A 26,038-nucleotide genomic window follows, 5' to 3' on the forward strand; every position below is an offset into this window, starting at 1 on the left:
ACTCTGCAGGGTTAAGTATTCACCAGGGATAGGCTTCGTGAGGGTAGTACCCACTGTTGGGAAAGTCAGTGTGCGTTACTGTTTTAAGTATAGTGACACTCCATTATAAATAAAAGGGAGGAAACTGCCTTAGAGTGTAGTATCCTTTTCCCTTGGCCAACAGAGTCCATTGACGTCTTGAATTAAAGTGTAACCTGTGTGAGAAAACCAAATTTTTAACTTCCAAAATGATAATTGTACATTTTGTGGGTTATTCAGAGTTTCCATGTTTTCCTTGCCCAGCTCAGGATCAGAGCCCAGGCCTTTTGTCACCCTGCTGTGCCCAGTAATAACATTTTCTCCAGCAGCAGAAAAAAAGGCCGGCCACACACAAAAGGGGCAATTAGCACTACTTCTCCTAGCTCCTGAGTAGGAAATGGGTGGGGCAGAATGACCAGTACCTATCACCCAGCCGTCACACTGCAGCAGGGATGGGCCTGCAGAAGCCAACTGAATAAAGGAGAGTAACTGGAGCCCACCCACCAGAGGGCTCTCCGTGAAACTCTAGTAGGCAAGTCCCGGGCAAGTATATCAGCGAGGGGTGGAGCTGAGACCCCAGGAGCTGATGTGACCAGTGACTCCTGGATGACGCCATTTTGGATTTTCCCAACATGCTGTGCAGGAGGTTTGGGAAGGGGTGGAGAGGTGATTTGGCACCCCAGGATTGGTTAGATATGCCTGTCTTCTGGAATATTCCTCTCCCCTTTATAAACACTTGCACAAGGGGAAGACTCTCTCTTACCTGCACATTTTCTGCCTGCTTCGCTGCTGGTTCCTGGGACTGCCATGGGGAACTGGAGGGAGAAACCCACATACTCAGGACCCAGGACTCTGTCCAGTTGACCCCAGGACCAGAGGGTCTCCCCAAGGGACAGTAAGGCTTGGCCCCCTTACTCCCACTGAGGACAGTCAGAGAAAGATATGGACTTTTCTGCACCCACCAAAAAGCCACAAAGGAGAACTGGCACAGGGAGCCAGAGGAACCAGCTTTTTGAGGACTGCACCACTTAAGAGGTAAAAGGGGTTGCTGCAACTGCCCCTTGTGGATAGAGCTCGCCACCAGAAGGCAAATGAGCCCAGGATCATCCAGATCCACCCAAACAGGGCCAGAGTTATGGCATTTGAAAGTTTGGCGACCTTCATCCCTTTTCCTTCTTTGAGTGTGTGGAGCATCTCTGCTGGGCCAATCATTTTCCCCTGGGGTGGACCAGGGCCCAGGGGACAGTGCAAGAAAGCTGGAAATTGCCATGTTGTGGGAGAGGGCATGCCTGGTGCCCCCTCCCTTTTTTCCTACCTTGCTCGGGTACCTCATACCCCTGGCGGGCACATGATACAGGAGTTGTGACCTCTGTGTACTTCAGGCAACAGGGAAGCACTGTTGTGCTTTCGCGCTTCCCTGTGATTTCGACGATGGTGTGAGCACCGTCCTGCTACCCCCTGCACGAGGCAGATGGGGCCCAGGACCCAATCCCTGGGACCTGTTAGATCCCTGGGCCCCACGAAGCCACCACCTCTGCACGTGTCTGCCCACTGGAGCAGGCAGACACAACAGAGGATTGCAGACGCGGGGTGCTTGCCATGCAGGGAGCCATCGAGGGCAGCTGGAGGTGGTCCCCCCGTGCTGCCCTCGAATGTTAATGAGCCCTGGGCTGCCCGAGCAGGACCGGGCAGCCCCCATCAAAAAAATAAATAAATAGTGAAAAACTTAGAGCTAGTCCACAGTTTAAGAAGCCAACAAACCAAAAAAATCATAGCAGCTCTCCCCAGCACAGCAGAACAGCAGTTATAATATTTACTGCTGTTATATTACTCACTGCACTACCGAGACTCGCCCATAAATCTTTGCAGGGTCTTTTAATTTAAACACATTTTTACCCCTGACTAGGATGACAGGACCACTACCAAATTGCTCAGCACGATGTTTTCTCTCTTTTTTCTCTCTCTCTCTCTCTCTCTCTTCTCTACCCCCTTCCCCCCCTCAGGTCATCTTCTGGGCCCCCCACCCTAAGCTGGGGAGGGTAGGAGGGGCCCAAAATCATCACCTTTCCCACAGTTTAAAGGATTTTCGAGCTCAGCTCTTCCATGGCAGGAGCTTTTGCTCTACAGCCCTGAGTAGTTACGCTCTCTAGGGGCTGCAATGCTTTTTGCCATGCTGTTTTCAATTGGCTATGCCCTCAAGGGGCTGATTGTATGGTTACACTGTAATGCTTTTTTCAACATGCTATTTTACTGTGATACCTTGTGGGGGCTGTTCTGATCATCACAGTTTAATATCCAAGTATATAAAAGGATGCACAGACAATAGGTTTATTTCTGATAAGTGTTTTATAGGGTTTTCATGATAATTGGACGTTTTATTGATACATCCTAATGGCAATTATGACAGTGGTTCATGCCAAAGTGATATCGTTATTACACAGTGAATGTTGAAACCCACTTGATATGTTTCGGTGACCCCTCTAGGGGGTCACCAGCGATTACAAAATGACAGCTATGGTGTGTTATATATGACAATGTATATTTGTAAATTATTTTGCAGTATTTAGTAATGTGTGCATATTAAGCACACCTTTCCTTTTTCTACAAAATTAGCACTGACTGGACAATCATTTATTGAGTGTTATAATTGTGTACCAGTAACTGGTGATTACTTGCCCAGACCACCTCCCTTGAGTAGGCCTTAGAGTGCTCAGGCTTGCTACCCTGTGAGAGATGAGCCCTAAAATGGGGTGTTTGGTTCCCACTGAGGACAATTGAGTATTACTTGTGCTGGCCACACAACCAATAACCCAATTTCTAACAGTCATTAACATTGTAATAAAGCTGGATCTTGTCCTTGCACTCTTAGAACCTACATGATTTCTTTGTTGAATAATTTGAGTCGAGCCGGCCAGACCGCACAAGCTGACTGGTTTATAAGACCTATTGTGGACTTAACAAAACACACAGGGGCTTAAAATGCACTCGTTGCTTACCATTTGTTGGCTTTTATTGTAGCTCCCATTTGTTTGTTTCTTATTCAACGGCTTTCTGTGTCCATTTTCCCATCTCTCAGATTGTCTTATATTCTTCCACTGCTCACTTATCGGGAACTACTTTTTTCTTTTTGCTTAGGCATGCCATGCAAACACATGTTTTTTCCATCTCTTTTCCTTGCGTACTTCTCCACCTTCACAATCAAATACTCCCTCCCCCCTGTGCTCCATGTTGCTGTCTCCCTTGTGTTCCAAGCGCTCGTGATTCTCCCCCAAACTCTCTCCCTCCCATATGTTGATATTTAGCTTGTGTGCTTCTCCTCACACCCTCTGTGTTCTCTCTTCTCTGCTGTTTTTCCTTTTGCTTCCCCCCACCCACTCCTCCATTGCCAACCCACGCCAACTGTCTTATTTGTTGTCTTTTTAATTTTCTCATTTTTTCCTGGCAAGGAGTAGGCAACAAATTGGTGCAGGTCCCTCAGCAAAATTAAAAGGACTCTTTTAACCGATCCCTTTTGGATTAAAAAAATATAAATTTCACCTGTGTCATGTTGGCGTACATGCATAATCCTTTTGCTGCTATTGCCTTCCATACCACTAAGCTTTTTTTGGCTATTTGCTTCCATAACTTTTTTTTTCCACAGGCTATCCATGCCAAATTTGCATCCTATTTTTCCAACATCCTGGGAATTCTGAAGGTACTCAGGGTTTGTGGCGGGAGCGAGAAATTAGCCAAAATATAGCTGCTTTGTGGGGGGGATGGGAAAAAAGTGCTTCAGAAGAAAGTGTATTTTTTCCTGCTTATAGCATCAATGAAAGGTCTGTGGTGCTAAAATCACCATCTTCCAGGCTTTCAGGAATAGGCAGACTTGATTGAGAAAATCACATTTTTTATCACAGTTTTGCCATTTTACTGAGATCTGACCCATTATTCCAATTTTGTTTTGCATTCAACCTCCTTCCATTTTGTTGCAGAAATGGGTGTGAAACCCATGGTAGACCCAATTCTGAATTCAGCATTGGGCCATTTGTGTAGATTCTCTAAGGTTTTCCCAAAGAAACTAAGGGTTGAACTAAAAACAATATATTGAAAATTAGTAGGGGAAAAACATCCATTTGTGACAACGTTTTCATTTGTAACTTTTCTTCCTGATGGCTGATTTACAAAAGCACCATGCCATTGCATCTGCTAAACCCTTTTGGATGCAGGGATATTTAGGGTGTATGGGCTTTCCAAGAACTTGAGTTACCCAGAGGCAATAACTGAACTGCACGTTTAAATATTTTTTTAATTGTTTGCCTGGTACAGAGCAATTCATACGGTAAAATATGAAGAGTGAAAAATTGGTATCAAGGAAACCTATGTATTTCCGAAATGGGCACAAGATATAAAGTTTAGAAGCAGTGGTTATTCGCACATCTCTGAATTTGTGGGTACCCATACTATTATGTGAATTAGAGGTCATGTCTCAAAATGTCTTCTTTCTACACAATGACTTACATTTGGAAGGCACAAATGTAGAGAAATACAATTGGTAATAACACATATTCTACTATTCTGTGTTTCCCTACATCTCTTGATAAAAATAATACCTCTTTTGTGTGGGTTGGGCTAGTGGCCGCGACAGGCAAGGCACCACAAAGCAACATTGAACACAACATTTTTCCACTGAAAACTGATCTTTATTTGCTATGTAGCTAGCGGTGGGTTTTTGGCCCTAGCTCACCTTGAACCTAGGGACACCTAGTAAATGTGCACATTCTTTTAAAAAAAGACACCTAGGAGACTACAGGGTGGGGTGACTTGTGTGGCCTCCACCAGGGTTTCCTACTTTGATTGAAAAAACACATTTTCCTCACATTTCTGTGATGTAAAGTTAAGGCAGCTTTTGGGAGAAACTGATTTCCTACCTGTCTCCCTGTGTAAATGGTACCTGACTTAGGTGGATATCTAGTGGCCGCAACACAAAAGGTGCCAAAAAACAAAATGGAGACATATTTTTCTATTGAAAACGGACCCCTTTTTGCACTGTGCTTCGCTGTAGATGTTGCACCCTAACTCAGCCGGCACCTAGGGAAACCTAGCAAACCTGCACATCTTTGAAACCTAGACACCTGGGGGAATCTAGGGTGGGGTGACGCGTGTTAGCCACCAGGTTCTCCTATACAGAAGCCATCCAAACCTCAAACTTTGACAAAAAAACACATTTTCCTCACATTTTTGTGATGGAAAGTTGTGGTATCAACAGGAATCCACACGATTCTTTCCACCTATCACTCTCTCACTTATCCCAATAAGCTGAAGCATTATCAACAAAATACAGCAATCTGAAGCAAATAGTGATCACAACTCATAGTTGCAGGTAATATAGCAATTGCCATCAAGGGACTAGTAGACGAATATGAAGACATTGACTGCTTCCTTATCAATCCCACAAACAAAGTTAAACCATGGAACTTCACCTCATCCAGATTTGTGGGATTCCACTGGCTAGCTCTAAAGGGGGCTTAGGTCTTCTATGTTGTCCCTCAAATACTGGTCAGCATACAAATTAGTCTGGTCAACAATCTCATGCTAAAATACATTGTCCATAAACAACAGAAAGACATTTTATAGAATAAAATGTTTTCAGTATCTGACCCCCACATCCTGTGTCACCACTGAAGGCAGACAACACAGGCTGCACCATGTTTGGGGGGAATACAGAGTTCAGCACTTCCCTTGGGAAGCCTTCCAGCCCCAGACTGCAATTCAGATTCTTCTCGCTGCACTATTAACAGATCAGTGTCCTCCTCCAAAAGAGGCACTTCATCTATGCTGATAGTTTCTTCGTTATCAGATGTGTTATCTTTTCCAGAAAATTCACTGCCAGAATATTGGACTTCGTCCTCTGCCTCAGACGCAGAGTCAGTCTGAGAAACATGGTCAGAGGAAGATTCAAAAAGCAAACCAACAACCTGCTAAGAGGTCAACCCGCAGTTAGCCCTAATACTTGCTAATGAAAGTAGCACAACAAAAAAGTCAACATTAACCAGCACTGAGTAAGATAAGTAATAAACTGTGGGTTTATCAAACAGAAAGTAAAATGACTTTATCTGGAAGGAAAAGTCAATCCTTACAAAGCACACAAAGACCTATATACTCAAACTATACCGCTCACTTGCAAGAGACAGACTGAGGATCACCTGCACCTCTTCTGCAAAGACAGAGCAAGCACCAACGATATCCCAATAGAAAAGAAAAACAAAAGAAAATTACACACAAGACAACATAATACACATCTTGCACAAATCCAAAGAGGTTTTCACACACAGTAAAACAGAAGCTAAAATGCTGCAATTACTCCATTTAGAAAACACATTCTTAGAGGGCAGTGATACTTATTTGAATAAACAGTACAAAAAACGTTTTCTTACCAAACACATGCACAGACGTGGGTCTCTTTCTTGCTGCGCCACTGGTTTCAAGCTAGCCTGGCTGATGAAGGGTGATACCCTGAAACCGGTTTTAGGATGCTTGAATCTTGTCCAGGTAGGACCTGGCTTAGCAGGTCGGGCTGGACTGCTCCCATAGGGAGCAGGGTCAAGACTGATTTGCAAATAGCTGGGTTCGAACTGGGGTTATGTGGCAAGCAATATAACGATGGATTAAACCCAGATCTGTGACTGGGGGTGAGTGTTTCAAAAGTTTCAACACTCCATCCATCATCTTATTTTGTGATATTGCATTTTGTAGTGGTAGTCCGCCACCTTTGGGGGCACATCGGACCAAAAAATGACTGACCTGCACCGGGGAGGAGCAGAAAACATCCAAAACACTTTCTTAATAATGAGTAGTGGCTCTTGCTCAAGGGGCCTCTCCTCAACTAGTGGTTTTCTGTTCCCCTTGGGGGTAGATGGGCCTGAAAATACGGTCGATCTGACCCCAGAGGGGGTGGGAAAATGGCCAAAATAATGCCCCAATATAGGGGAGCAACCCCTGCCTAAGGGGCAGCTCCCTCACATCTAAATAACATAATCCTTGATGTCTAGAGGTTTTCTGCCTCCACCCCCTCCCCACACCTCGGGGGCAGATAGGACTAAAAAATGGCAGATCTACCTTCAGGGAAGGCAGAACACATTAGAAATATTGCCCCAATAATGGGGAGCGACCCTTGCCCTTCCTGCTGTGCAATCACAGCCCCACCTGCAATCCCGCAGCTGGAGTGCACTGCAGAGAGACACCGGGGGAAAGGAAAAAACTTTACTTTCTCCCAGTGCCTCTGAACTACTCTATCCCTTCCCTGAGAAAAAAACGTACCCCCTCCTGGACCGCGATTGAAGGAGATGGCTTCCAGCGTGTGTTGATGACGTCAACGTGCACGCTGTTGTGATCAGATCACCGGGGGAGAAATCGGGGGTGGCAGTGGAAACGCTTCATATGCCATCCCTGGTGGGGATATGTGGTAGGGGGACCCAGGAGGGGACCCCTAGTGCTTCCCCCATGGGTGAGTGCTAGGACAGTCTGGAACCATCACCTGCACATGCCTATCGCCGTGAGGACAGCTCCAGTCCGTCCTCGGCACGAAATGGGTTAATAAGGCATTCACATGCCTAGAAAATGGCGTGGTGGTTGCATCAAACATTTTCTCTTAAAAGCTTTTTCCCATGCTGCACAGCATCTTGTTCATTCTGCACACCATCACCAAAAGCTATTGGCAAAGTCAGTGGGTCCCAAAGCCAAGACCTATTGGTTTTGCCAGCGCTTGTTTTTTTTGTTTTGTTTTGTGTATATATAGTATTTCATACTGTATGTCTTGCTGTATGAAGTACTGCATGAAGTCAGTGTAGTCAAAAGTAGCACTGTAATTTTGAAAATCAGTCAAGCATATAAAGCAACAAACAGGAAAGAAGGACTCTCCGAAATGAAGTACCACAATGAGATGGGGAAAAGTACAAACGGTCATTCCCTGGTTTATCATAAACCCCAGAACGTGTGAACGTAATCACCTTAACCAGAACAAGTAAAGGTGTTCCTAGGAGCCATACTGGACTCCAGGAGGGCAAGAGCATACCCAGTCCAGAAGAAGTTAGAAGCCATCCAGAAACAAGCTCTGGAGTACCAGAGGGGTCAGTCTCTGACAGTGAGGTCTGTCGTGAAACTCATGAGCATGATGGCATCTTGCATACAACTGATCCCTTGTGCAAGATTACACTTGTGGCCCATCCAGGAATGGATCTGAAGCAAATGATCTCAAGCCACAGGGAGCTAGGAGAATCTAGTGGTTGTCACATCAGTGGCCCCACGCAATGTTATGTAATTAAAACAAACAGATGCAATGTACTGTTTATGCAGGTAAGTCAATGAGCCCTTTTAGCCTGTGGAAACAAAGTCCAACCTAGCATTACCATGGCATATGCTTGCATATTCCATTAATGTAACAAAGTAATTATTCCAATATGTCCATGTTTCTTGGTCAGTATTAATTATGAGCCATTGCTTTACCTTTGCTAACGTCATTTATGCAAATAAGCTTCATAGTTTTGCAGCGTGAATCCTTCCTCCATCTAGTGATTGGGTCCGGGAAGTTGTGTTCTAGTCTTTTTTTTTTTTTTTTTTTTTGCCCCTTGGGGCATCATCGACCACCATTTGGTGCTTAGTCCGTGCTCTGTGTGACGTTCGAAAGCGCTCTGGACAAGAAGTTCCTGTGCGTGGCCTGAATCTTCAAATTCTTTTATTCTGCTGTTGGTCCGCAAGCACGACAGAGGAGCTCCGATTTTTTTTTGAGAAATACATTTTTTGTAAACTTGTTTTTTTTTTATTTTTTATTTTAACAAAAAAAAGAAGCTCTGGAGACTATTTTGAAGGAGGAGGTGGCAAGAGGACAGACCTTGCCACCCCCTGGGTGACGCCACCGGGAACCAACCTCATGCCCATTGGGGGATTCCCCACCACTGACTGAGAATGAAGACAAAGCGGGCAAGTAAGGGCCATGGAAAATACCCCCTTTAAGTTTTGTTAAAGTGCTACCACATGTTTGCAAAAAGGGACCCCCACGAGGTCTTCAACCTTTGCCTGCCCCAAGACCACAGGGACTAAGACTGGAAGTCCTAAACAGAGTTTGTGCCGGAGACTCTGAAGGTACAATGCAGGCAAAGACTGTAACACTACACTATGTCCCAGAAACTGGAGTCTCTCTGGGACACAGGCCTCTCGAGCGAAAACGAGGAGAATGTGGAAGAGGCTTAAACAGTGAGAGGGGAGACTCAGCCATCAAGATATTCGAGCCACAAACAGGAAAGATCCAACCGCGAAAGAAGGTGTCAAAGGACATTGAAAAGAAGTAAGACCGCTGAAAGGCTATGACTCAAAGCAGTCTGACAAGACAACAAAAGCAGCCTCAGCGCCAAAAACAGTAGTGACCAAAGCTCAGCAAAAGTAAAAAGAGCCGAGCAGATCCTGATAAGTGTACCAAAGTCCCGAAAGCGTAATTGAAAGAAACAATGAAAGACCTTGAACGTGAGAGAGTGAGGGACAAGGCCAGAGCTTTGAATATGCCGGAAGCCACAGTGACCAAAAGGAAAACTTTGACATCGGACAAGGCAGACCTATGGGCCCAAGACCTCGAAAGAAAGAAGAGGACACCCGAGGCAGAAATGGCTGCTCTCATCCAAATTAAAAAGGATTTTGATGATTTCTTGAAAAAAATCCTCATCCAGGCAAAATCCCTGACAACTCCAGCCGTGGATGAGGCCGGATCAGCACTGGAGGCACCAGCAAGCTCATAACCACAATAGGAGGAACAGGAAGAGTTCTTCGAGGCAGACGAGTGCGCTCAAGGCTTTGTCGATTCCAGACATTTTGAGGACACATGGCAGGACCTGGACGTTGAGTCACCTGAGGAGGGTATAGATAACTACCCATTAAGGCCATCTCCACAGGATGACTTGGCCATTTACAACACCCTGGTGAAAAGGGCTGCAGATATCTATATGGTACAGCTGGAAGAAGAGGGATCATGCTTCCTCCTAAAAACACTACTGCCACACCAAAGGCAAACCTTTACTTGCCCAGGCTGCCCAGCATTCTGGATGAGGGCAAGGAGGCCTTTAGGAAACCAGCTAACACGAGAGCGCTCATGCCCAGAGTGGCGAAGAAATACAAGCACTCCACACAGGACCCTAAGTACATCAAGGGTATCATCACTGCAGACTCAATTATTGTGACCACTGTGAGGAAGAGAAACAACGTGCCCACCTCCATGGGTCAACTACCTGAGAAAGAGAGTAATAGGCTGGATCTGGTGTAAAGAAAATTGGAAAGGGAGGCAGCCACACGATAGAGGATAGCCAAATCCAGTGCCCTCATGAAGCGCTACGGACACCAGCAATGGCAGGAAATAGAAGACCTCATGCAACACCTCCCTGAGGATTACAAAAAGAGAGCCAAGGCAATTATTCAAGAAGGGAAGGGCATTGCCAATACATGCCTAAAGTCAGCGCTAGATGCGGTGGATACGTCCAGCAGACGGATGTGCACAGGCACTGCCCTAAGGAGACACGTCTGGCTCAGGATCTCAGGATTCAAGCCTGAGGTGCAGGCATCAGTAATAAATATGCCCTTGACAGGGAACTCCCTATTTGACAGGCCGAGGATGACACCTTCCAGCAAATAAAAAAAAGATAATGAAACAGCAAAAGCAATGGGTGCTCTACAATTCAGGAGCACACATAAAATGGGCACCCCCATGAAAAGACCCACAGGCATAATTCCCTTCAATACAGGGCAGCAAAAAAGTCAGCAACAAGGATCTTCTTCCAAACCATACAACTGCAGCCTTACCAACAATGGCAGCATCCAGCAACACAACCCTTTCGAGGAAGGGCAAGAGGAAGATGACAAACTTTCAGGAGTGGGGGATCTGCAAACAAATGACTGTCAGGACAGGGATGCCCAACACATAACACCAGTGGGGGGGGGCAGAATCAAGGGTTTCCTCCAAGAATGGAGAAACATCACTACAGACAAATGAATCCTAAATATCATCCACCACCGATACTGCATAGAACTGAACAAGCAACCCCAGCAAAGCCCCCCCAAGGGCAAGGCTCTTCAAAGGAAAAGAACTAAAACAACTCGGGACAGAGGTGAAAGAACTACCCTTAAAAAGAGCTGTAGAGCTTGTGCCAGCACAAGAAAGGAGTACAGGGAACTACTCACATATTTCCTAATGCCAAAACAAGTTCTAACCTCAAGGCTAATCCTAGACCTCTGGTTCATAAAGAAATTCACACAAACACAATACTTCAAGATAACAAGCTTACAAAAAGTAATCTCACTGCTGCAGGAGCGATTACATGGCCACCCCAGACCTAAAGGATGCGTACCTACATATCCCTTTGACCCAAGGACACAAGAAATATCTGCAGTTCATGGTAGACAAGGAACACTACCAATTCACAGCGCTGCACTTAGGCATAAAATCTGCGCCAAGAGTATTCACTGAGGTTCTCTCTACAATAGTAGCACACTTAAGAAGGCAGGGGATCCACATCTATCCATTCTTGACCAACTGGCTGATAAAAACACAATCAAGGAGCAAGTGCAAGAGAAACGTACAAATTGTCATACACACATTACTGATTCTGGGGTTCACGATAAACCAGGGAAAGTAATCACCTCAAGCACAACAAGTAAAGGTGTTCCTAGGAGCCAAACTGGACTCCAGGAGGGCAAGAGCATACCCAGTCCAGAAGAGAAGCCATCAAGAAACAAACTCTGGAGTACCAGAGTGTCATGAAACTCATGGGCATGATGGCATCTTGCATACAACGGATCCCTTGTGCAAGATTACACATGTGGCCCATCCAGGAATGGATCTGCAGCAAATGGTCACAAGCCACAGAGTTGGGAGAATCTAGTGGTTGGCACAACAAAGGGAGATGCAATGGTGGAACGCCACAATCATGGGCATAGGAAGAGCCTTCAAGACACCAGCTCCAACTGTGACCTTAACAACGGACGTATCACAGAAGGGCTGGGGAGCTCACACCTGCCCTCTGAAGGTACAGGGCCTATGGAACGACTCAGATGCAGTAAAACACACCAGCTACCTAGAGCTGAAGATAGTCTTCCTAGCCTTAAAAGCCTTCCAGGCACACTTGACAGGCAGAACAGTTCTGATACAGAGAGGCAATAGAACCACCATGTTCTACCTGAACAAACAAGGGGAACAAGATCCTTCACCCTGTCAAAGCTAATCCTAGACATATGGCACTGGGCAATACGGCACCAAATGACTTCATATGATTCACCTACTGGGAGAACTCAACACAGAGGCATATAATCTAAGCAGAAAAGAAAGCAGCTCACACGAGTGGTAACTAAAGCAAGAGGTCATCCAAAGGATTTTCAACACCTGGGACACTCCAAGCATAGTTTTGTTTGCCACAGCAACAAATGCAAAATGCCAACATTTTGCTTCCAGGTTTCTACACCCCTGGTCAAAGGAGAATTCCCTGTCAATAAATTGGTCAGGGAAATTTGCATACGCCTTTCCTCCAACTCCCCAAATCCATATGGTGCTGGAGAAAGCCAGAGACTCAAGGGCAAAATCATCCTCATAACCCCACAATGGGCAAGGCAGACCTGGTACCCCGGCCTACTGGAACTGTCCAGGGGACAGATGATAGTACTGAAACCAATGAAGGATCTACTGACAATACAACATGGTGAAGTCTATCACCCGGGACCAGCCGCACTCAAACTAGTGGCTTGTCTCCTGAATACTAAAGAGTTCGGCCACCTACAACTCCCTCCAAGGACGATTGAAATCCTGAGGGAAACAAAGAAGCCAAGCACAAGAAAATGCAACACACTTCAATGGAAGAGATGCACCCAGTACTAATATTTCTCATCCACCTGCTAGAAAGTGGCCTCACCTATGCTTCAATAAGGTACATTTGGCAGCAATAGAGCTACTACACTAGGGGCACATCAGAAGCCAATCTCTTTAAACCCACAGTAGTAAAGAGATTCCTAAAAGGATCAAAGAGAATTGCACCACCAAGATCAGCACCAACACCGTTATGGATCCTAAACACAGTGTTAAGGCAATTGATGGCAGAGCCCTTCGAACCCATGCACAAATCAGATCCAAAGTCACTCTCCCTAAAGACAGCCTTCCTAATAGCAATCATTTCGCTACACATAGTCAGTGAACTGCAAGAACTAATGTTAGAGGAACCCTACTTGCAGATACACGAGGTTGAGGTGGTCCTCAGAACTAAACCTCAGTTCTTACCAAAGGTAGTAACGCAGTTCCATGTTAATCAAAGCATACTGCTACTCGCTGTCTTCCTGGAGTCAAAGACACAAGCAGAGATAGCCCTCCACTCTCTGAATGTTTGACGGGCCCTAATGTACTACTTAGAGGACACTAAAGTGTTTCGCAAGGTGAACCAGCTTTTTGAGTCATTTGCCAAAGCAAACAAGGACTCCCCATTTTTCAAAGGAACTATCCTCAGATGGATTGTTGCCACTATCCAAATCTGCTATGGAAAAGCGAGAAAACAACTAGCTACAAAACCCAGAGTGCACTCAACCAGAAAGAACGGCACCACACTGGCGTATCTTGCAAATGTACCTATTGAGGAGATCTACACCGCAGCGACCTGGCCATCGCCACACACCTTTGCAAAACACTACTGTGTGGTCATTCAGATGAACAGAGGCACAAGTAGGACAGAAGTTACCACAATACCTATTTGCCAACTCATCCGCATTTCACCACAGCCAGCCCAGAGGAGGGGATACTGCTGTATAATCTAATGCAAAGCATGTGAATCCAGAAAAGGATTCATGCTGCAAAACGAAATGGTTTCTTACCTGTCGAAGTAGTTTTGCAGCTTGAAGCGTTTTCTGGATTCACATTTCTTACCCACCTCCCCAAAAAATGAGATAAGAAGCAAACGAGTGGGAGAAAAAGAAAGAAAAAGAAAACATGAAAAGAGGAACAAAGGAGGAAGAAGAAAAAAAGAATCTGAAGATGGAAGCCATGCACAGGAACTTCCGGGTGCCATCAGACATCACACCAAGGATGGACTAAGCACCAAATTGTTGTCAACGGCACACCAAGGAAAAATAAATAGACTAGAACACAACTTTCCTGACCCAGCCACTAAATGGAGGAATAATGCACAGCATGTAAATCCAGAACACTCTTCAAGCTGCAAAGCTACTTCTACAGGAAAGAAACCATTTTGTTTTCAATCTCACCGTTTAGTCTTTTGCTATGAATCACATTTGTGTATTAATATAAGGGTCTAACCAGTAACCAGAAATATATTGACCAGAACCAGTGCCAATCCTTTTGGCTCATGCTGGCTACAGAGCAAGAGGGGTGTTTACATGAAAATGTAGGTGCTAGGGTGCGTTATGACCGGCAGGGTGAATTATCAGACACCTTTTCTTTAGAAAGTGGTGTTTGACAGGGGTGTGTCTTAACACCTCTCCTTTTTGTTCTCTATATAAATGATTTAAATGCCTGCCTCTCTAACTCTGCGCGGGATGTACCGATAAATGGTAATCTCTGTGTGCCGGCTCTGTTGTACGCAGACTATGCGGTTTTGTTGGCTAGAACGCCGCGCACCTTACAAATTTTTGTTGATGTTTTTGTGACCTTTGTGCATAACCTAGACATGACCACCAATTTTAATAATTTGAATAGTATGACCATTGGACACTGAAAAAGATTAGCAGTGGCCTTGAGTGAGAGAAAAATCGTTCAGCACTGTCAGGAATTTTTGTTATCTGGGACTGGGTATTTCTACAAACAATTTCTGCTCTATAGTTCGCCGAAAACTGGGTAGATCTGTTGTTTCTCAACTTAATTTAGTGAGGAAAGACGGAAGGTCTCCTATCACACCATTTATGAAAATCCTATGGCGCAGGAGTATGCGGTTATCAAAATTCCACAGCAATTCAAGTGGAAGACAGGAGAATCCTAAGACGTTTACTGAATCTCCGGCCTTCGAGTGCTAGTTTTATTTTACACTTGAACATGGAATCCATTGCGGATGTGATAAAGCGGGCTCCTCTCCTGCTCTGGGTTAGCGTGTGGTGTAATAATAAGGCAAGCCTTAATAGGGAAATAATTAGAGATTGCTTGCAATGGGATAAAGGGCCCACTATTGCTTGGCTAACGTGCATAGCTAATTCCCTGACCAACATTGGCCTCCTAGACTTGTTTAACCACCCTGATGTGATTATCAAATCAGATAAGACGGTGGTGCGGTGGAGTTTTGAGGAATATACCACCCAACAGAGAATTCATGATGTTCTTAGTAAACCAAGCATCTGCAGCTTTTATTCTACCCTGGCGGTTGGTGATACTCCCTTGTATCTTACATTAGAGTTATCAAGATGGGAGAGATCAATACTTTTTAGATTCAGGTCAGGTACTGTATGGCGACTACTTTGTTTTAATGATGGAAATGATGTGTAGGGTACTTAGTTGCTACCTTGTCCGTGAAATAGTGGCGCAAAATAATCCCTACTTCATTTTATGTTTTTCTGGGGTTTTTATAGGAGATTTTTCCAGACATACCTTAAGCCCTTGTTAGGAAAATCAGCTATTCGAATGTGTAAAGAGGCTCTAACTTTTCTTCAGCCGTTAGGTAATACAGATGTCTGTATTGGGGTATGTAGTTCTTTGAAGCGTGCTATCTGCGGTAGGAAAACAATGGGGGACAACTAGTAGGGTATAAAATTGGAGTAGCCTTGCTTACGATTTTATCGTATGTTATTGTTTATTATTAGACTCACTATTAGACTTTTAATGACTAGCTAATTATATATATATATGCACTTTATGCGGTTATGTCCTCCCGCTGAGCTGAAATTTAATCTACCATGGTTCTGATAATTGTTAAATTCGAAACAGTCGCCAAAATCAGAATAATATTTGTCCAAGCACTTTAGAGGGATTTTTATATTTTACGTAGTACGCCTGTAATTTTATGTTATGAATGTATTTTACTGATAAAGTGTTTAATGAATGTTATATATACAGAGAATTAACCGGATGGCCTTTAATAGAGTTCTTGGTATTAGAGATATATTTTAAGTATTGGTCGGGTTACGCTGGTTGAGTCCTACTAAATAAATCACAAAACAGTAATTTCGTATGGTTTTTAACTGACTATTTATTTTTTGTATACTTTCATGCTTTTTGATAAGCCGAATAAAGTTATTTTGACTTGACACCTGACATAGCCAAAGATGCTCTTATCAGTAATATAATGGGAAAGCTGCCATCTTTTGCCTCCTTACCACATGGTGCCAAAGGGGACAAGTGGATTTTTTTCACATAAGTATCTTTCTGAAGCATCCCATTCCTTCGACCAGGAGATTTTTTTTTTTTTTTTTTTAACTTCACACCCCTGATGAGGGATGCAGCTTGAGCCACTGGCTCAGTCATTGAGATGTGCTGTGCATGTCATCATAATTGGTTCATTGATCGACCTGTTTAACACATCGTCGTTCCAAGATCTTACCCCGCTTTATTCCTTTGGTTGCTGGATCTCCAGTGTTTTGACTGTCATGGTCAGTGGTGTTGTGTGCCCCAATCTCTAAGCTCGATCAGCCTCTTATCCGCAGAACTTTTGCGCTGCCAGTCGTAACCACTTGGGTATCCGTAGATCTGGATTTATGAGGGAATGGGAACACAACAGTGAGAAAGGACTTTATCCGCTAGCTAATGGAAAAAACAAGCACTCTCCAGACCCATGGCAGAATAGCCTAGGCTGCTAAAGCTCTAGACATCACCCTTGCCTTTGTCTCCTTGTATGAGGTCCAAGTTGTTTAGGCCTGGCAATTGTTGTGTGTGCATTTATAACAAGTTACCACACAATAGCTCCAGGAATTCCAGGGAAACAGAAGCCATTGGCAGCAATCACTAAATTGCGGCTTAAGGGACGGCTCTGTATTTTTCCAAGAAATTAATATTTCCACGGTTTTGAGTCCTTTCACGTATGTAAGATAAGACTAAAAATAGCAGAGGATTTTTTTTTTATCATGTAATGCCCTAAAAAAGAAAATTGGTGGCATTTTTACTATACATAAACCATCCCAGTTAAAACCAGAAACGTTCATGTAATTTCCTGCAGTAAGATATTTCTCAGTGTAATCCGTTATAATTAATTAACTTCTGGATATTGTAAAAACAACTGTTACAGATGCATAACATTACAAATTGATTGCTAGAAAATGGGAATTACATTTGGTGTCTTAAAGTTGAAGTAAACTATTTTGATAAGAAATTCTGCATGCAGGGTTATTGCAGCATTTTTCATAGTTATGTTTTTAATTTTTCTACAGATTAAAACCACTGGATATAGAATTCATGAAGCGTTTACACGAAAAAGTTAATATCATTCCACTTATTGCCAAAGCAGACACACTCACGCCAGAAGAGTGTCAACAGTTTAAAAGACAGGTAAGCTGGATGGAGATATCTGTTTGCTACAGTTCTTAAATTGCTTGCATAGCATTCTGATGAAGTTCCCTATATTGTGAGGTGCTTGGCTTTGGCAGCTGAATGTTGAAAAGTTCTTATCCGGACTTCCTTTGGTATTTTCGGCCCTAAATGTTGATTGTGTCTGGCAGTGAATCAGTAGGCCAGATTGGGAACCTATTTTTCTCTTTTTCTGTAGATGTGAAAAGTACTTGGGAAATCTATTCTCCTGTTGCCACATGCAACCAAAACCCCAATAAAGCAATGTGTTAGGACAGTAGTGAATCTTGCTTTTCTACCCACACCTTAAGTTGAGAGACTTACGGTGGCAATAGGCCAGATAGACTGTTTCCTCCACTGTACTTACATGAATGGGAGCCATAGGCATTTGTGGGTAGTAACTGGGTCCTATTGTGGTGAAATGAGTGGCCAGAACGTGTATAAGCTGTAAAGAGTGACAAAGTAATGCTTGGAAGTGGGGTCCGAGGTCCTGATGTGGTGAAGGACATGACAGGGACCTGAGAAGGCGCTTGATTGTGGGGGAGTGGCATTCTGGCATAACTATTGCCCCCAACATTAGGGCAGCGTCATTACCCCAGCATATTTGTTAGATCAAAAGACCACGAAGGAGATGGGTATGAAGTTGTAAATTTTAGCCGAACAGAGACACTCCCTCAAATTACGGGAGACTTGATCTGTCTTTTCCTGTACAAGTACATGTTTATGCAGTCTCTGAGATGCCCATCCTGGGAGCAGGGCAAGTTTTTCTGAACCTAAACTTCTAATCAGCCTGTCCTTTGTGAGCCACCTGTCAAAATCATACTGTCAAAGTCACCAGGTTTCAGACTTACATACACAGTCTGTGCCTCTGGCTCTCTCTTAAGACTGTCACATACTTTGCCTTGTCTCTTCAAAGTCGTATAATTAATGCCTCTCACTTAGTTTCAGTAGAGTGTGTATCCACTAAACTGAGGTAAGAAAGTGAATGAACTGGGCTGGAGGCTTCCTCTGAAAACATGGAGTTGGTAAAAATAAACTGCCATGCTGGACGAGTTGGAAAAACAAACTTGCATGGTGGCTCAGCTTAGATGTTCAGGAATCATGTGACCTCTGAAAGGAGAATTTGCATTGACAATGAGGAAGCAGTTATCAATGATCCCTCTGTTTGTTGGAATCGATCTGTGCCACGTTTGAGAGAATAAATAAGTGCATGGGCCCACTGCTGTGGCCACACGTTCCCATCACTTGTGCCACTTATTTCCTTTGGTGTTAGGCTGCTAGCAATCCACTGGCAAGACCCAGACTGATGAGATTAGGTTAATTTACTTTTAGCATTCTGAGGGCTTTGGCAGAGCCTCGCAGCTGTCAACTGTGCAGAGACGTTTTTAAGAACTCCCTATGCCCCAGTGAGGGGGAGGATGGCATATTACTATCAACCATATTCAAGGCAAGAGTAGGTGGTAAATTTTACCCTCTACTCTGGAACTGCGGGCAGGGAATTCATTAATCCTAGTGCCCTTGAGCAAGATGCTTAAGCGCCTGTATTATCTCTGCCCTTTCAGCAGAAGTAGCATCGGACCTTGCCTCAACAGCAACAGGCCTGTCAAGCCTTTGCAGGCAGAGGCTGGGGATCATGCCACCAGTGTACAGGCCTTCAGGGGCAACAGACAGCCACAACTTCTACACCCCCTCTGCAGCTGCTGCAAACCCACTTTATTTTACTCTTTGTGATGCATGAACTCCCTGTCGTATCACCTTTTCACCTCTCTGGGTGGCAGAGCACCACATCAGACCAGAGGGTACTCCAGATTTTCCAGAACAGATACACCCTACCCTTCATTTCTACCCCTCAAAACATGCCTTCTACACCACAACTCCTCCTCGAGGACCAATTGTCCATTCTGAAAGTGGAAGATCAGGTTCTCCTTGACAAGTGAGCCATAAGGAGGGTACACTAGACTTCCACAGTGATCTAATGACTAAAATAATTCTAAGTGTGCAAACAATGTAACATCAATACAAATGTATTGCATTGTATATTTCTTTAAACGTTTAGATCACTGCGGAAGTCTAGGTTACTTCCCCCTTGGATTGACCATTAATCTATTTGCATTTACTACCCTGGTCAAAAGGGTTAGAGGGTACTTCCCTAATTGTTTGTTACATAAAGAGGGTACCAGCATCAGAAGTGTAGACTTGTTATTCCTGTTACTACTTGATGTCGAAAAAGAAGAGGCCTCCGCCTTCGCACTGTCCTCGACCTTCGCACTTTGAACCTCTGATTTAGGAAGGACAGGTTCAGAATGCTTGCCAAGAGCAAGTTCTGTCTGCCCTGGACCCAGGAAACTTGATTGCAGCATTGGATTAACCTGCAGGATGCCTAGTTCCACATTCCTGTCCTTTGGTCCCATAGGTGTTACCTTTCAGTTTCAGATGGACCACAAGCACTTTCAGTTCTCATTGCTTCCCTTCAGCCATACCAGTGCCGCTCAGGTGTTCACTAACTTGATGGTGGTGGTGATTGCACATCATCAGAGGTTGGGAATACCAGCCTTCCCATTTCTTGACAGCTGTTTGCTGTAGGTGGGCTTGCTGCAGACAGTCGTGAAGCACTTCCTGATAATGAACAACCTATTGACATCTTTGAGGATTTCCATCAACGAGCCGAAGTCACACCTGACTCCTTTGCAGAGGTTCACCTTTATTCAGCCATTCTGGACACTGTGCGTCTTCCCTCCACCGCAAGGAGTCCAGGATATTTGGGCTGTGATGATGATTCGACCTACAACTTGGGTTTCCGTGAGAGCAGCTCTGAGGCATCTTGGCTTCCTGCATCCTGCTTGTGGACCACACCAGGTGGCACGTGGGGGTCTGAAGTTTCAGTGGGCTTGGCACCAAGAAAGCTTGTCAGATTCCATCTCTGTGTTTGTGAGACTGCAAAAGATCTGTAGTCGTGGCTACTAGACTGCAGTTTAGTGGCAACCCGGTCTCCCTAGCCACCCAGAGATAAAGGTTGTGATGAATGCATTGTTGCTAGGTTGGGGAGACCACCTAGGAGAGTAGACTGCCATCTTTCTGCTCTCCTTTCTAGCAAAAGTCCTTGAGAAAGCGATCAACCAGCAACTCACGCAACAACTAGAAGACCACAACCTACTGGACCTCTCCCAATCTGGAATATGAGCTAACCACAGCACTAAGACAGCCCTGATTGCAACCACAGATGACATCAGAGCCCTCCTGGAGCATGGGGAAACAGCAGCCCTCATCCTCCTGGACCTGTCCACTGCGTTTGACACCATCTCCTACCACATCCTGATCAACAGATTCCACCACATTGGGATTCAAGGAAACACCCTCAATTGGATCGCCTCGTACTTCAACTGCAGAACCCAAAGGATCAGTCTCCCACCGATCACCTTAGAGCCCAAGAAGATCATCTGTGGAGTTCCCCAAGGATTGTCCCTCAGCCCGTCCCTCTTCAACACCTACTTGACACCTCCCCCCCCATCACCGTTGGATCACACAGACTGAACATCATCTTCTACGCCGAAGACACACAGCTCATCCTCTAACTGTCTGAAAATTCCCCCACCACAAAAGCTAACTTCCACAGATGCATGACGAACGTAGCGGACAGAATGAAGGACAACTGTCTCAAACTCAGCACTGAAAAAAACGGAAGTCCTCGTCTGTGGGAACAACACTTCGGCATGGACTAACACATGGTGGCCTGCAGAGCTCAGCACACTCCCACTCCCAACAGATCATGCCTGCAACCTCTGCATCATCCTGGATAGCAAGCTATCCATGAAGAAGCAAGTCGATGCAGTCTCATCCGCCTGTTTCCACACATTTTGCATGTTTCCCCAAGATCTTCAGGTGGCTCCCAGCAGACACAATAAGGACTGTCACACCAGCCTTCATCACAAGCAGACTGGACTACAGAAACAAGCTCTACGTAGGAATCACAACATTCCTCCGGAAGAGACTCCAGACAATACAGAACTCAACTGTAAGACTCGTACTCGACCTCCATAAAAGGATACACATCACACCCCATCTCAAAAAACCACACAGGCTTCCGATACAGAAGAGATGCCAGTTCAAGATGCTGACCTATGCCTACAAGGCCCTGCACAACGAAGGGGCAGCATACATCAGCAAATGCCTGACCTTCCCCCAACCTCCTATCAGCTTCCCTCTCCCTCACAGACACCCCACGGATCCATCAAGCCAACAGCGGAGGACGCTCCTTCTCACTCCTGGCGGCCAAAGCTTGGAACAACCTCCCTCTGCAACGCAGGACCGCACCGTCACTCCGGCAATTCAGAAGAGAACGAAAGACCTGGATGTTCAAATGATCATTCTTCCACGCAGCAGCATACAGCGCCTCAAGACACTCATAGGTGATTTACCGCACTCTGTAAATGTTTGTTTGATAGATTGATTTCTGGCAGAAGCCCTTCTCCACACCCGCTTGCTGGAGCAGGCAATTCGCTTGGCACTAAAGGTGTTCCTCCTGTCTTAAAACACCTCCATGTGGTACTGCAGGAAACTGGGCGGAGTGGAGTCGTGGGCCTTGTCTAGATGGATAAAACTTCAACAAATAATTGTTGTTCACAAGCCCATACTGTGTCCCCGTCCTTGCTTCTGCAGGTTCCTAATCAATGGTCTGATAGGGCTTAAATTAACCTAATGAGCATCAAGTGATATTAGTTTGAATACCTTCAGATTTAAAATAGTGAATGGATTTCAGTTCAGCCAATGTGAAATTCCTGTCAGATAATTCTTGAAGCACATTCCATGATGTTCAATTCACTTAATTTCTCAGTCCGTTCTACTAGAGACTGTTTTATAGAGAAACTCCTCTCCAGCACGGTAGGGGTGCTGTCCTTGTAGCTGAAGCTGAATGGTAGGCCCTCGAATACTCATGATATTCTTTCCCAGAAGAGTATTTTGTAGAGGACTTTTGGAAAAGATAAAATTAGAATTTGGCACAGTCTCCTTGAGTAACTCTACAGGTTCCCCTAGGCTCACACTAATGCTTCTTACCACACTTTTGGTCTATGTCGCCAGTGGTAAAGCCCTGTCTAAAGGCTTGGAGACAAGTAAGTTTAGCTCTTTGTCATGCCACGGGAAGAGTTTTAACATTCTTTCAATTGGGTGCAATCCACTTTTTCATGTCATAGGTCTTATTTGGTGTTCATTGTCTGTTCGATAGGTCGACGATCTCTCCCTTGACTTAATAGTGTGTGTTTTTCAACATCAGACTCTCATGGCCTATATTTTCCACTTGAGTAACGTTTAGCAGTGTATTTTCAGATTGATGAATAATGTGAATTGTGATTGTTTTTATATTGCTACGTACACGCTAGGTTTATGATGGCAAATGAACCTAATATAGATTTACGTATAAATATAGACTTGTATGCTGTGTGTGTTATAAGACCCTCATGAAACTTAATTTTAAAATGCTTTTTGCTGTTCTGTGGTTAATGTCATTATTGATTCTTACCTGCATGATTGCTGTCCGGTTAATTTTACAGTACTACATTTCTTTGAATTCAGCACACTTTGAGCATTATCGAAACAATTCAAAGCTAACAAAGAAGCAACATGATGCTAACTCTGAATGTTGATGAAATTTCAAGTTGGTGAAAAATGTCTAATGAAAAGAACGACTGTAAATTGATTATTGTTTCTTTCTCTAGATAATGAAAGAAATACAAGAACATAAAATTAAAATTTACGAATTTCCTGAAACAGACGATGAAGAAGAAAACAGGATTGTAAAAAAAATCAAGGTACATAAACCTGTTAAAGTAAGGTAATTCCGTTATGTTAATTCGTCCCACCATGCACCACAATCTGATATTTTTTCCTTACTGTGGTGAATTTAAATCCATTTTCAAATTAGGAAATAATGTTCTGGTCAAGCTTTCTCTATATTAAAAAGTGACACTTTCTGTCGTTCTCTGTAAATATCTATGCACATTTATTTTTGTTGTCCACAGTACGTGGACATTCTAATCTGTTTTAAGGGCTAGGGCTTAAATGGGTTTCCACCTATTGGTAGTCTCCTAAAGACCCACCAGTGTTAGCAGTGGAATGGTTTTCCAGTTTCTGATCACAAAGCCAAGGACGTATTGTTTGGTTGAAGTGGAGATCCCAGGACCTAAATGCCTTGTTTAAGTAATGTCAGCGTAGAACAGATGTATGCCAACATACACACAGGATGTCAGCACCCGGTGTTTAGTCTCACTTTACAGTGGAATTTCACAAAAGACGGGTGAGAAGCCAAAACTCATTGACACAGGTAAAAAAAATGTGGTCGAACTATAAATCGCAAAACATAGTATGCTGCCACCCCCACTTTGTGATGAACCCTGAGCAGTAATGGCAACCCACTATTTAGCAGAAAGGAAGCTTTGGGGCACTCTTCCAGGTCATTGACTAGACCTAGTCCGCGCATTGCCAGGGCCAAGACTAGGCCTCTACGCCCATGCTTAGGCTACTGTGAAGAAAAGTCAGGATAACCGATTCAAACGCAGGTAGCACTGAGTGTAGGAAAACGCACCCGCATTTCATGTGGGGGCCATTCCTGTCAGGCATTCGCAGATCTTGCTGTTACACATTCACTTACAAGAGATACCGATTGGAATCTAGGTGGTGGTGCTACGTGGTGAACATGAACCACGGTGAGCAGTTGCGTTGTATACTGCAAACTTCTCCCTTGCATGTTCTCTAGTAAATGAAGGGCTACACCGAATGGAATATACCGTGTTTATGCAAAGATTGGGGCCAGGGCAACCTCTTCTACTTGTTATGTTGTTGAGCAGTAGCGTATGGAATATTAGTGTCATTTAGCTGTCAAGTGTAAGATTTCTCGAGAAAGATCTATTGTCACTCTTGGAGCGATGCCACATTCCAGCGCTCTTCCCATAACCAAGGAAAATGAATCCGAAGCCAAGTGCGCTCTTCTATAAATAGGTTTTATTTGGATCTCGGACCGATGTACGAGCAATCTTTGAGCCTGCCAGCATATTTTACAGATCCTTGTTTCCACAGTTAAGAAAAATCTCCGGAGCACACGGACAGCATGTAGCTCATCACTTGCCTGTGTGGTCAGAGTAGGCCCACGAGGTGAGATCTGCGGTGCTTCATGGGACCTTGTTTATTTTGTGCCTTTTGTATTATGATAGTTGATGTTCTGGTTGTTATTCTGTAAAGTAACCATAGGTTGCAAAAGGTTTTTGTGTACAGTTAAGGGTTAACCTAGCCCTCCCCCCATCACCGCCCCACACCCCTCTGCCCGATTGTCTTACCTGTGCTAATAATGCGCAGGACCCTTCTGAAAGGTCTGTTGATGGCGCTGCGCCTTCATATCCAGATACTCCGGCACCACTATGTATTTACACAGACTGCATCCGCAGCGGAGCCTTTATTCCAACCAGTGAGTAACATACCTATGACTTTGCTGCTCTGTGAGTTATTTTTCACTTGTATCAGCAGTGCTTAATTTGTGCTTGTTGTTTCCGGTGCTGAGCACCGGCACTTATTTTTGAGGGCCGGGGCTTAGCCTTCTGCCTCAAGCATTTGCTGCGAGCAAAAGACACACATGGGAAAGACGGAGGAAGAGAAAAAACAAAAAGCGTCACAATGGGAGAAAGCAGAACGCTGCAAGAGTGAGCTGAAGCGCTGGGAGTGGCTTTAAATGGGTTAAAGAGGCCCGAGATGGCTTCAGGATTACGCTGCCTCAGTATTACTGTTCACACATTTAACTGCAGCAGCCGAGTGTTTCAGAGGAGAGCTCTGAGCACCGGCACTTTTCTATTTACAAATTAAGCACTGCGTATCAGGCACTTTTGATTATCCTAGAATGTGGAGGGGGAGCTGTGGCACCGGACATATCCTGTCTGATGTTTGCGAGGCAGTGCTCATAGTGCTGAATGCAGGCTCTGGATATATTATTTTCTGGTCAGTTATGGTGCCACCCTTCCATAGCTGCCGCATTTACAGAATAGGTTGGACTGAGGCAAAGTTCTACCTAGTGCAGCTTCAATTTTCCTTGAAATCCAGATTTGGTTGGTAACTTTCCTCATCCGTTTGCGCAAACAAGTGGACGTGTCAAGTCCTGAAAGCGTATTCTCAGGGTTTATTTGACAGTGCTGGACTTTTTAATCAGTAAAAAAACGTGATTATATATCGTAAAGACACTGTTAGGCGGGGTTTAGACCAGCATCTTTGAAATAAGCCAGATTTTGAATGAGTTCCTCGGTTACTTTGTTGGCTATGGGTCGCCATTCTCCTAAAACGGACATAGTTTACGGCGAGCACCGATGGACAAGAGACCAGCCACAGCACCTGCCGTCTCAGCAGTTTTTTTGTTCGGTAATAGAGCGCTCTAGGTGTCTGACAGAGCTCAAGAACACTATGAAGAGGTGACTGCCTGGAACGAGCGTTCTCGACATGCAGTGTTGTTGCCACTGCAGTAGGTCCTGTGGCCGATTCATTGTGAAGCAATGATAC

The 26,038-nt window shown here is 44.5% G+C and overlaps 1 protein-coding gene across 2 annotated transcripts in view; it reads left to right on the plus strand.

The window, feature by feature from the left end:
- Positions 1-26,038, plus strand: part of SEPTIN7 (septin 7) — a 434,274-nt gene that overhangs the window by 285,798 nt on the left and 122,438 nt on the right. For both annotated transcript variants that reach the window (XM_069215511.1, XM_069215520.1), the window contains exons 6-7: positions 17,374-17,491; positions 23,221-23,313. In XM_069215511.1, coding sequence (XP_069071612.1) covers positions 17,374-17,491; positions 23,221-23,313 — 211 coding nt within the window. The remainder of the gene's footprint in view (positions 1-17,373; positions 17,492-23,220; positions 23,314-26,038) is intronic.

The sequence above is a fragment of the Pleurodeles waltl genome, chromosome 2_1 (assembly GCF_031143425.1).
Source record: "Pleurodeles waltl isolate 20211129_DDA chromosome 2_1, aPleWal1.hap1.20221129, whole genome shotgun sequence".
Lineage (NCBI taxonomy): Eukaryota > Metazoa > Chordata > Amphibia > Caudata > Salamandridae > Pleurodeles > Pleurodeles waltl.